At 34.3% G+C, this 13365-nt stretch overlaps 1 protein-coding gene across 2 annotated transcripts in view; it reads right to left on the reverse strand.

Annotated features, from left to right (window-relative positions):
* The window catches only part of Phip (PHIP subunit of CUL4-Ring ligase complex), a 119654-nt gene that overhangs the window by 91643 nt on the left and 14646 nt on the right, over positions 1 to 13365 (reverse strand). For both annotated transcript variants that reach the window (XM_085689455.2, XM_085689454.2), the window contains exons 5-6: positions 10535 to 10685; positions 10350 to 10448 (exon numbers count right to left, since the gene is read on the reverse strand). In XM_085689455.2, coding sequence (XP_085545581.1) covers positions 10350 to 10448; positions 10535 to 10685 — 250 coding nt within the window. The remainder of the gene's footprint in view (positions 1 to 10349; positions 10449 to 10534; positions 10686 to 13365) is intronic.

Consider the following 13365-nt stretch of genomic DNA (forward strand, 5'->3'; position numbering starts at 1 on the left):
GAATTCAAGGAAAGTGTAAGTAGTGAAATGTAGTAATATTTCACTTGTATTTTAATAAATAAAGCTTTCTGAAGATCAGGGAGTAAAAGAGGCCCACTGGTCAGCCTTACAAACCAGGCAGTGATAACACACCTTTAATCCCAGAAGCCACACTAGCTGGTATGCCTTTAATCCGAGTGGTGTACATCTTCAATCCCAGCCCTAGAGAGAACTATAAAGCGTAAGGAGACAGCTCTCAAGACACAGTTTCATTCTGAGATTCCTGGAAGCAAGATCTCCACATTTGAAGTAGAGGTAAGAGTCAGCGGCTGGCTGTTTTTGAATTTCTGGCCTTCATCAAGTTGAACCAAATTTCTGTCTCTGGGTTTTTATTAATCATGCTACAGTGAAGGAGACCATCAATAACAGAAAGAAAGAGAAGGGCAAAAGTTCCAGTCTCAACAAGCAGAACTTAGCAGCTTTAGTCATGACCACATTGTTCTGGCTTTAGAGCCAAGGAATCAAGAAAAGGGTTCTAACAATCTCCCACTGTGACTAAAAAGAAGCTGCTGAGGCCAGGCATGTGGCAGGGGTGTCTGCATGGATGCTCAGAGGCCCCTAATATCAAGCTGTGAAGGTGGAACCTTGGTTGTGTTGGAGAGCCCAAAACTTGGGAGATGTCAGAAGCATGGGATATCCGCTGAGGATACAGACCAGGTGTGAAACCAGTCCAAGAGACAAGTATGAAGTTAATAAAGCTGAAAACAGTTGGAAATCTGAAGAGCGCTTTGCCATCGGATACGAAGATGCAGAATTTGCTGGTTTTCGGTCTTGTTTTGGTACAGTATTTCTGTATTTTCTCATTATGCTCCCTTTCCTCTCTTTTGGAATGACAATGTGTATTCTGTGCCATTATATACTGAAAGTATGGTATTTTTTTCCTTTGGATTTACAGGGGGAATAGAGTTAAGAGACAGCCTGAGTCTCAAAAGAGACTCTGGAAGTTTAAAGAGTATTGAAACTGTGAAAGATTATTAAGATTTTTGGAAAAGCTGGACTATTAAATACACTTTGCATCATGATATAGCCACAAGCATATGGGGGCCAGAAAATGGAATGTGGTGGTTTGAATGAGAAAGAGCTCCAGAGACTCATTTTAATGTCGAGTCATTAGGGAATGGAACTCTTGAAAGAATTAAAAGGATTAGGAGGTGTGGTCTTGGAGGAAGTGCCACTGGGAGTGGGTTTAAAAACCCATGCCAGGCCTACAGTGTCTCTGTCCCTCTCTGCCTGCAAATGAGGATACAGCTCTCAACTGCTTCTTCAGCACCGTGGCTGCCTGCATGACCCCAATGCTCACCACCAAGATGAAAATGGACTAAACCTCTTGGTCACAGTGGTTCTTCACAGCAACAGAACAGTGATTAAGATAACTTTTAAACACTTATACTCCCCCAAATAACTAACCACTGTATCTAGCCTTTAAATTTTAATAATTCTCCTTTTTCTATTTAAACAGTGATTAACAATTGTGGTAGGCTAATCTATGCCATTACTAAGCATTCTAGTTTTACAATTAATAGCATTTTAATATTTCTGGGTATTTTTCATTAGTCTATTTTAAACTATTTCAATCTTGATTAACTAATTTTGTAGAAATTAAGTAAAAATATTTATTGCAGGTCTCAATTTAGAATCATTTGCTGATAAACTGACATCTTTCACTATCAAGTTCTTATAGCTGGATCAAATCTTCAATGCAGATGATTTTAGATAAACTTCAGCAATGTTACCCCAGTTTAATTTATTACACAGGCGTTAGTTGTACCAAGTTCACTTAAAATAGGAAAAAGCATATGTAGAAGCACATGCACAAGCACACAAACAGCTGTCACAGACGAGCATCTACAATACCTTAGTAACTATGCTTTTCTTTCTTTTTTTTTTTTTTTTTTTTTTTGGTTTGTCAAAATCAGGTTTTTCTGTTTAACAGCCCTGACCTCAAACTCACAGAAATCCACCTATCTCTGCCTCCCAAGAGCTGAGATTTAAGAAGTGTACCACCACCGCCTGCCTGGTAATTACACTTTCAATGACAGCAAAAAATACATATGGCAAAAATCAACAAATAAATACTAAAGCAGGAATACTGTTTCCCTCTCAAATATTAGACTTTTTCTCCTTTTGCAAAGTAATGTACAAGCATTCAAGTAAAAACTTAATAAAGTACCCAAACTCAAAATTAACTATAATTTTTAAAAAGCTCTTTAAGATGAATATAACATTTGATATACTACATAATCTCATGTAGGAAAGTTGTTTCCTCATTAACATTAGAACCGGAGGGCCCCGGAACTACAATTTACAAAAGCAAAGCCTGTCTATCAACCTAAAGAATACAAGATATACTGCTGCAGATTCCAAACCCAGAGAAACAATTTCTGTAAAAGAACAATTAGAAGAAGAGAAGAAAATGAAGAGGCAAGGCAAAATACAGAAAGTATCTTGGCACAATATGAGCAATTCAAGCCTTTTTTTTTTCTTTAATACAAAATACAAACTCAGATAAGTAACACTGAGGCATTTTCACAGAAGGTTGTTTTAAATAATGTATATTAATTTTATTTTACTATTTTGTCCAACTTAATTCTGTGATCATGGTTTACAAACACTCACAGATGAGTGTTTTGAGTTTAACTAAGCAAAATGCTTACATAAGTAGAATTTATAATAATACACCCAAATGTTTCCTAAATTAAAAGAAAAAAGAATGAACTGTGAATAATCTGTAACTAGGTTTCATTTTAATCTTAATGATGTAAAAAAAGGCTTTCTGAATATAAATAAGGCTTACAATCAATATCTGTATTAAAGACCTTGGAAATCTATAAAATTAAATTTTAATTAGAACAAAGAGCTAAAAATCCCAAATTATCATGTATCCCATCTTCAATTTTAGTGAAATAGTTCTGTATTCATCAAACATTCAGAGAACAATTTCTCTATGATCCTAAGTTCATGCTAAACAAATACTTGTCCTTACAGGATAATAGTGATTTCAGGATTCCTATCACACAAATATACTGTATAGTATCAAGTATTTAATATGGCATATATTTACTCAAAATGCTATTTCAAAGGACTATGAAAGGGTTCTAATATAAAGGATGTATGACAGTGGCAGTAAAAAAAAACAACAAAACACTATTTATAATTCTCTAAGGCATGACACTAAAAACTATACATCAAATATGTTGAAAAAAAAATCACTGAAGAGGAAAACTATCAACTTCCAGCCATTACAGCTAGAAAGTGTCATGATAGAAGGATTTCAATAACAAAAACTAGGCCAAAAGATGATACAATGGTTAAAGTCACTTGCCCCAAAGTCTTTGGAGTTTTATCCCCAGAAATGAGAACTGACAACTACTAGTTGCCCTCTGACCTTCATGGGAGCACTGCAGCACAAATGTACCCATAAACAAAAATAACTGCATTTTTAAAAAGTTAAATATTAGCAGATGAAGTTCAAGAATGCTGAGAAATGTTAATGCAATGTATCTGGAAATAATGGCTCATAATGGGTAACATTTACTGAGTACTATCCTACATTCTAGAAACTACTCAAAGCACTGTGTATATATTCTTATCTTTACCATAAGAAACTATATGCCTCAACAGAAAGAAAACTAGAAGTAAATTGTAATGATCCCAACACTATGATGCCAGAGTATACTCTATGTTGCTTACATCAATAGTAGAAGAAGACTAAAAGGAAATATCCCAAAATAATAGCAAATAACCAATTACACTGATTTTTTTAAAGCTTTTCTCTATTTTCCAAGCTTTCTCCTTTCTCCTATTCTTTCTATAATATCTGAAAAGATTAACTTACATCCAGAGCTTAGTAGGAAATACTTGAAATTTAATCACAAAAAGCACTAAAAAATAAGGATATTAAAGAATATGAAGATATATTATGTTACAGAAATTGCCCACTGCCAATTTTTTGGACTAAAAATTGATATAAAGAATTTACATACTGGTAGGCACAATGGAACACATCTGTAACCCCAGCATAAAGGAGAACAAGGCAGAAAGAGTGCAAGCATAAAGTAGCATAGGACTCCATCAGAAGACAATACCTCAAAAAGCAAAATCAACAACAAAAAAATTTCACCTATCTCATATTCTGATTTGTAAGCCAGAAGATAAACATAACAGGCCCTCAATTTTGGTTGTTGTGGAGTATTTGATTGCACTGTGTGAAAATGCTCACTGTTTTATTCTGATTAACCTAATAAAGAGCTGAGTGGTCAACAGTTAGGTATAAGTTAGGTGGGATTTCTGCAGAGAGAGGAACTCAGGAGATAAATCTAGGTGCTGGGGAGATACCAGCAAGACACACAGAGCAAGTTGGGACTTATAGAATAGAGAATAAAAAGCCATGTGGCAGAACTTACACAAACAGAAACAGTTTAAGTTATAATAACTAGTTAAGAACAAGCTTAAGCTAAAAGCCAAGTTTTATAATTAATAAGTTTCCATGTCATTATTTACGGAATGGCAACCCAAAAGAAAGTATGACTACATTTGGTTTAGGTTTGAAATCTCTCACTGAGGGGCTGGCTCAGAAAGTAAAATGTTTGCTAGGCATACATAAGGGTCTGAGTTTGGACCAGGGCATCCACATAAAGCCAGACATCATTTATAGCCTCAGTGCTTGAAGAGGAAGAGACAGTGATATCCAGGAGACTTGATGAGAGATCCTAATTCAAGAACTAAGATGAAGAGCAACAGAGTATGACATGTGATATACTTCTGTATATACCAAGATACAGATTGGTTTATACCAAGATAAACCAATGTACACATTGGTTTGGACCTGTACATACATACATTTACACAGAAATGCTCCCCCCCACACACAAATTCACTGGGCTTTAAAATAAAAGAAAGATACAGCAAAGATAGCTAAGTTCTATTTTATTTAGGATTTAAAAGGGAAAATCTAATGCACTCTAGAAACATGAAAATTATTCTGAGGTTACTTTTAATAAAGACATGAAATGACACATGAAATGGCACAGAAAATGACAAACTTAGGAGCTAAATCCTCACATGTTCAGTTTTGGTGTTCAGTTGTTTTACTTAAAAAAAATGGTTTTGGTAAATACTTTAGGAGATGAACAAGGTCAAAAAAGAAGAAGCAAAGCAGGTGAAATTTCAGACAGGAAGAAATGATAATCCTAGGAATTATGCAAAAAGTTACATCAGACAAATACATAGGAAATAAAATGAAAAAGAAAAGAATGACTATTATTATTCCTAGAGATGGTATTTATTACCCCTTTTCTTTACTAGAAATCAATCTGATGCTACTTAAACTAGAAAATACTACAGTAAACAAGTACTTTTAAATTTTTTAAGCATTGGCAAAAAAAATCTAGTTATTTTAATAAAAATTCTTGGCCAGGTATGGTGACAGATACCTTTAATCCCAGTTCTTGGGAGGCAGAGGTAGGCAGATCTCTTAAGTTCAAAACCAGCCTGGTGTACAGGGTGAGTTCCAGGACAGGCAAGGCTATACAGAGAGACCCTGTCTCAGAAAAAAATAAAAATTAGTTTTTGGTTACTGCTGGTGATTAAATTTAGATGTCTACCCTTAAAAAGGTTACATAGTTTTTTTTCTATGTCACACATGTCAGTCATTTAACTTTGAGCCAACTAACATTTACAGAGCTCATTGAGCCAAGTTTAGGCAATAAGATGTTAACAAAGAAAAGAAGACACAGTACTTACACTTGTGGAGATTGAGCTTAGCAAGGAAGAAAGACAGGAAGTAAGAACTTATAACGTTGTGGAATATTATTTTAATTGGGCAAAGTTGTGTTACATTTGTTTATGCTGCATTTGCTTAACAATGTAAGGATATGTGTGTTAATTATATAAAAGTGTGTTGCATTTGTTTCACCTTGCCTGCCTAAGGTACCTTGAGGTGCCTGATTGGTCTAATAAAAAGCTAAACAGGCAATAGTTATGCAGTAGAGACAGGAAGGGCTAGAAGGCAGAGAGAATAATTAGGAGAAGAAACCTAGGCTAGAAAAGAATGCAAGGAAAGGAGAAGAGAATGAGGAGAAAGGGGGTCAGAAAGCAAACAGCTGCCAGTCAGCCAGACACAAGAAGCAGGGAAATAAAAAGTAAAAAGTCCTTAGACAAAAGGTAGATAAACAGGTTATTTTAAGTTAAAAGAGCTAGCCAGAAAAAAAGTCTAATAAGTCGTCTCCATGTCACGATTTGGGAGCTGGTTGGTGACCCAAAAGAAAATGCCTGGTACAAACAATGGTGTTATCAAATAAAGATATAGATAAGGAATTTTGGAACATATAGTAAAGGTTCCAAACATATGGGGGGGAGTTGAAATAACCTATCTAGAAATCTAAAAAATGAAAAATAAATAGACAAAATATTTTGACAGGGGGGGAATATAGCCCCAAGTTGAGAGAACAGCATGCACCCTGGGGCCTTAAAAGAAAATTTAAAAAGTGGACACAGGAAATGGTTCAGAAGATTAAGGGATTTGCTGACAAGTCTAATTACCTGGAGTTCAATCCCTAGGACCAACATAGTGGAGAAAAATTAAAAAATAAAATAAGAAAAAAAAATCAATTCTCACAAGTTGTTCTCCGACCTCCATAAACATGTGTAGTACACACATGTGCACACCACTCACAAACAAAATAAATGCAATAAAAATTTCAAGAATTCAGTGACAGAGCTAGACAAGGTGGTAAGAGACTTGTAATTCTAACTCTGCAAAGTCAGCCTGAAATGCACAATGAGCTTCTATCTCAATAAAAAGGAAAAAAAGAGAAAAAGCCCCAAACAAAGTAAGTCTAGTATGATTGGCATACAAATACAAAAGGACAAATATCAAGAGAAAAATTAAGAAAAGAACATGTGGCAGATGCATTTTAACTAAATTCCAGTGAAAATGCATTTAAGTCTTCAGTAAGAAGTGCACAGAATAATGTAAGGTTTGCTTTAAGATAATTTATTGTGGCAGCAATGAAAACAAAACTGGAAAGGATGCAACTAACAGCAAAAGTTAATTAAGTAAAACAAATCCAATTATTCAAACTACAAAATTTGGGGTTAGGAATGTAGCTTAGTTGGTAGTTCTTGTACAGTGAAAAGACTGAGTTCTATCCCTTGCATGAGAAAAGGTGTGGTAAAAAACACACCTGCAATCTCAGCACTCAAGAGGTAAAGGGAGGAGAGTCTCAAGTTCAAAGTCATCCTCAGTTCTAAGTCTAATACATGAAGATTCCTATAATTTTCTTAAGAAACTGAGTCCCTGATTTCAAATTCAAGTACTTTTCTGACAATACATAAACTTGAGAGAATAACCATAATTCATATGGTTATATGTACAGTCCCTATACAAGGCACACTTCCAATAATTGCTATACTCAAATAGTACATGGACAAAGCTGGTATGTTATTGCTTAAGTCATTTCACAGAAGTAAAATGGTGCTATATAATGATATAAAACTAAATATAGAAGTTACAAACCAAAGCAACCAGGGAACACACTAGATTTGTTACCAAGCCTACAATTTGGTTTCCTCATTAATAAAAGGGGTCTCTTTTTTTTTTTAACTTCCTTTTATTTAGCTCTACATTTTTTTCTCTGTTCCCCTCCCTACTTCTCCCCCCCCAACCCTCTCCCAAGGTCCCCATTCTCCCAATTTACTCAGGAGATCTTGTCTTTTTCCACTTCCCATGTAGATTAGACCCATCATGTATGTCTATCTTAGAGTTCTTATTGTTGTCTATGTTCTCTGGGATTGTGATTTGTAGGCTGGTTTTCTTTGCTTTATGTTTAAAAGCCACTTAAGAGTGAGTACATATGATAATTGTCTTTCTGGGTCTGGGTTACGTCACTCAAAATGTTTTCTAGCTCCATCCATTTGTCTGTAAATTTCTAGATGTCATTTTTTTTTCTGCTGTGTAGTACTCCACTGTGTAAACGTACCACATTTTCCTTATCCATTCTTCAGTAGAGGGGCATTTAGGTTGCTCCCAGGTTCTTGCTATGACAAACAATGCTGCTATGAATATAGCTGAGCACATATCCTTGTGGCACAGTTGAACATCTTTTAGATATAACCCAAAAGTGGTATTGCTAGGTCTTGAGGAAAGTTGTTTCCTAATTTTCTCCTGCCTGAGACGAAGGTTAGAATCAGTAAGTCACAGTCACGTGATGATACACAGATTTAATAGAAATGGGTTAATCAAGAGTTAGCCAATAAGAGCCTAGAGCTAATGGGCCAGGCAGTGATTTAATTAATACAATTTCTGTGTGATTATTTCGGGGGTTAAGCTAGCCGGGCAACCGGGATGAAAAGTAGGCCCGCTCCTCCTGTAACAGGAGACTATTTTATTTCATTGAGTCTTACTTGAGGAACTGAATAAAACACTAATTTCTATAAAAGTTCTACTCAGCCTGACTATGAATTATCCAATTTCCAAAAATTTTCCAGGAAATGTTCAAATATTAAATTCAAAGGATTCTTGAAGAAATTGAAAAAGTCAAAGACCTAATGAAAAGATGACAAACTGTTTCATTTACAAGGATGAAAACACAACACCAAACTCAATAATCACTATGGGAAAAGATATGGAGAGAACTGAAAGGAGTGGTGAGTGTGTCTGAATTCATAGTAAGTTGCTTGTCAGATACATCATGGGATGGGGGAATTTTTAATCTCATATATAACTTAAAAATAAATTTGATCAATTATTTACTTAAGAAATGAAAGCACAACTTTATAAGTACTAAAATCCCCATGGAAATTATGCATTTTTCAAAAACGTACTCCTTTGTTTTATCAACTGTAACTTGAAATGGAAATTTAAACAAAAGAACTTTGGTATAATGCAAACACATCTTGGAATGCTTTAAGAGCTATCCTATTTTATAAAAAAAAAAAAAAAAGAAAGGAAAAAAAATGACCTTGGAGGGGCAATGTCCCCTTTTACAGAAGTTTTTACAATGTTTCCAGTGGATAGAAAAGTGAAAAGAATTTTAAGTTAGCATTATGTCAAATGGAAATGAGAAGTATATTTAAAGACTGATAAATTAAGAAGCAAAAGGCAATATAAAAAGAAAATAGATGTTTAAAACGACTAATCACAAACTGTGAAACTGTTATGCTGAAACCTACAATGAAGAAAGCACAAGAAAATGAGTTGTGAAAGTAAACCAGCTACTGAGAAAGCAGACGGGAATGAATATGCTTAGGTGAGGGGTGCTAAGTGAAGATTACGCATAGAGGGATAAAGTATGAACTGAAGGGAAGAAAGGAATGGGAAAAAGCAGCATAGCATATTTTATAGAATTATTTTTAATCTTAGATTAATACTAAAATGGTAATAAATCTTACCAATAAAAGATAAAAAAAACAGAGCCAACTATGATAATATATCATACAAACATCAGGATACTTTTAGAAAACAGGTATAAATGAAATGATCCAGAATGCATAACAGAAAGAAAAAATTGTGAACAAAAAAGAAAGCAACAGACTAAATCAAAAAAAAAAATTCTTTATTTGATTAACTGAAGCTCTAGAAAGGAAAAGTAATGAAGTGGACATTATTTTAAAATACTAAGAACAAGCAGAAGATCTCTAATAGCCAGGGGCTAACATAATAGTAGATGAAATAAATCCCTAAAATGTCATAATTTACCTTTTTATTATCTCTTTCGGAAGAGCAAATATAAAATCATAAAGTTAAGATTATAACATTTAGACAATATACTGGAAGAGAGACTAGTAGAAGACAAGATCAAGAAGTCTATACCTGAGAACGTTCTATAAGTTCACAAGAAGTGATAGGCTATGTCTAGAACGTCTAGTTAGAATGGAGGCGATGGGCTGTGTCTAAAAAGCAATTCAAGAGGAAAACTTATTTGCAAATTCGTTCTCTTTGAAACTTTAAATAAAAATATGTAATGCTTATTAAAAGAAAACCAACCTAATTGTTTACTAAGTAAATTACAATGAACTGGAATTATAATACTAATTAAATAAACATAATGTAACTCTTATTAAGGAAGTTTGAGGAAAAAAATGAAACATTGAGACGACCAATCTTCATAAGAAACAATGCCTATAATTTATAATTGTACATTATGACCATTATTAAAATTATTTACTTACATAATCTGAGACATTTTTCATCTTTGAATGTTGATATGCATAATATAAAGCTCTGTGACATCACAGTAACTAAAAGCTTTATTTTCAATAGTCTTTTACCTAGAGGACATCACAACACGACATGAGTAAGCTCTACTCACCAATGCTAGGCGGGCTACCATAGTTAACTGGAGACTCTGGTGGCCTTCCACAATGTAGTGCAGCCAGAGCAGATCCTTTCCATACCACATGCTTGCAGCCTATCAAAACATACATTTTATAAATACAAAAACAAAATATAAAAACTGAGAAAAAGAATGTCTAAATTGAAAAAAAAAGTTCATACTTTTATTTGTACGTAACAAGGACTGTCTCCCAGCTCCTAATAAAGTTTGAACTCCAGGAACACTCTGAGGAATTTCTTGCTCAAGAAGAGGTCCTAGTCGATGACAGATTTGCAGCAAGTGATCAGGTGCAAGATGTCTATAATACTTCACCTATTATGTCAAAAAAAGACATAGGCACCTATTATGTCCCAGACAAACAAAAATATTTGCTATGTAATGTTTAAGTAAAGAGTTTCAGAAATTACACTGTTTAGGCTAGTCAACACTGTTTACACTCCAAGAGAATGTTCAGATTTTGTTAAACCATTTAACTCACATAACAAAGTTACCCTATCATTCAGTCCACTGAGGAAGAAATAGTTGCTATAAATTCATGTAAACTAAACGTAGATCTGTAAATAACATGCTAGCTAGTGCCAATACTACACACTGATAAACACACAGTTTTGGGGCAGGGGTAGCCGAGGATGCATAATGTTCTGTTTTTGTTTTTTTTTTAATCTCAGATACTATAGGACTGGGATCTGGTGTTACACACCTATAACTCTAGCAGCAGTCTGGAGGTACAGATTAAAAATTTGGATTTTTAAAATTTTAAAGCAGCAAAAAGATAAAAAACCAAACAAACAAAAAAAAACCAAAAAAACCCATAAAGTCAGTGTTCTGAAACTATTACAAATAATAAAATAACACAAAATTAAAAACAATTGTCTTTTTAGATTCTCATTATAAAAAGCTAGAAGATATTTAATATACCATCTATGCTAACTTTTGCTTTTTTTCGAAATAGGGTTCATCTCCATAGCTCCAGCTGTTCTGGAACTCACTATACAGACCATGTTGGCCTCAAACTAAGAGAGTGCCTGCCTCTGCTTCTCAAATGCTGGGATTAAAGGTGTGCACCATCATGCCTCCATCATGCTAAAATTTTAATTTACCAAAAAAACCTTTGGGGGTGGGGAGCGTGAGACAAAATTCTAACTGTTGCATCAAACAAGTTTCAACAGTAAAATAAGCTATCTACTATAAAAAAAAATGGACCACATTAAGAATTCCACACACCTGATTAACTTTTATCAGTATTTGAAACATGTTTGTTCTCGATTATAATAAAATAGTCCCACGCTAGCTCAAAACGGACTATAATAAAGGTCTCTTTATTTAGGGGTAGACTCACAGATCAGCTGTCCTCTGCATGAGTGGAAAAAAGGAATCAAATCCAGCAGCCAAGGGGCTGCTCATGTTTTTACATCTGTATATATAGTACATTTGACATACCAGTATCTTAAAGGCTATTGGTTGAAGGAGTTCCCACAGCACCGCCTTTTCAGTATTTCATCTTTTAATAAATTTCCTCAAAATTTAAAATGAATTAATTAGAATATATACTACCTTACAACTTTATATTTACCTACCGAAGTTATAAAATATGTCCTATTGTAGAAAATAACCATTCAAGTAAGATGCTCTCAAAAGATGCTGAGAACCATGATGACTCTTCAGTAAAAACCACAACTAAGAATAACACTTCAGTTGCCTTTTCCCTGCCATTTTCTGTGTGGGGTAGTAGATTCCAGAGGCCACATACATGACTTATGATTTCACAATAGAATCAACAAAGACTAATAGTCTAAAGTAAGCCAGATATTAAAGATTCACAAAAAGGTAAAGAAAAAAGCCACTTCACGTATAAATTTGTTTTCAAAAATTGTAAGATAGATGTTACCTATGATTACATCAAATTAGATTACTATACTGGTATTTAATAGGTCTAGAATATGAAACATTAATGGCAACCACCAATAAAGTATAACACACATTAACAAAGGAACGCAGTAATTTGTAGTAATGAAAAGGGGCCTTGAGCCCACACCTAAAAGCCTTAAGTCCAAATTTTAAAGGATTTCACCCACCAGGCAATCTTAATACAACTTTCTTAAAACAATCCTGAGGGCTATGTAAATAGATAAATCCTTTCATGATATCTCATTATTATTATCTGCTATATTCTTTTTATTTTCCCCTTCCTCACTGCTGGGGATAAAACTCAAGGCCTTGAGCATACAAGGCAAACATTCTACCATCGAGACACATCTTTAGGTTTTATTATAGTCTGCAGACTAGCATACACGCCTATGTGTTTTTTTGAGACAGGGTTTCTCTGCAAAACTGTCCTGGCTGTCCTGGAATTCACTCTGTAGACCAGGCTGGCCTCAAACTCACATAGTCGCCTGCCTCTGCCTCCCAAGTGCTGGGATTAAAGGCATGCGCCGCCACCACCACCCAGCACATAAATATTTTTAAAAGTTGGCCAGTAAATATCTATCTAACACTAAGCCAATTAAGAGAAATCTTACTCCAGAAGATATTCCTGTTGTGAAGATAACATGGAACAATACTGTCACACTGATAATTTAAAACAACAGTCTAAACTATATATGTATGCGTGTGTGTGTGTGTGTGTGTGTGTGTGTGTTAGTTGTTAACAAAAAGGCTTGGCAGAATGAATCTCTTTAGAAAAAAAGGAGCTTTAATAAAATATGCATTACAAATTATGTACAATATACTCTTTTGGCCAGTGTCAGTAAAGCCTTTGAGGCTCCAGATAAATCTGTCTTCAATTTTGTTAAGACAGCTAGGGCTGTTACACAGAGAAACCCTCTCTCAAAAACTGAAAAAGAAAAACACTAATAAGTAGCACATTGTAAACTAAATTATCTTTAGTGTTTCTAAGAAAACATAACCAAAGATTTTTAAAATTATATTTAAACTTTTCTTAAACTAAATTATCTTTAGTGTTTATAAGAAAACATAAATTTTTTAAAATTAT

This window comes from Myodes glareolus, chromosome 4 (genome assembly GCF_982192425.1).
Source record: "Myodes glareolus chromosome 4, mMyoGla1.1, whole genome shotgun sequence".
Classification (NCBI taxonomy): domain Eukaryota; kingdom Metazoa; phylum Chordata; class Mammalia; order Rodentia; family Cricetidae; genus Myodes; species Myodes glareolus.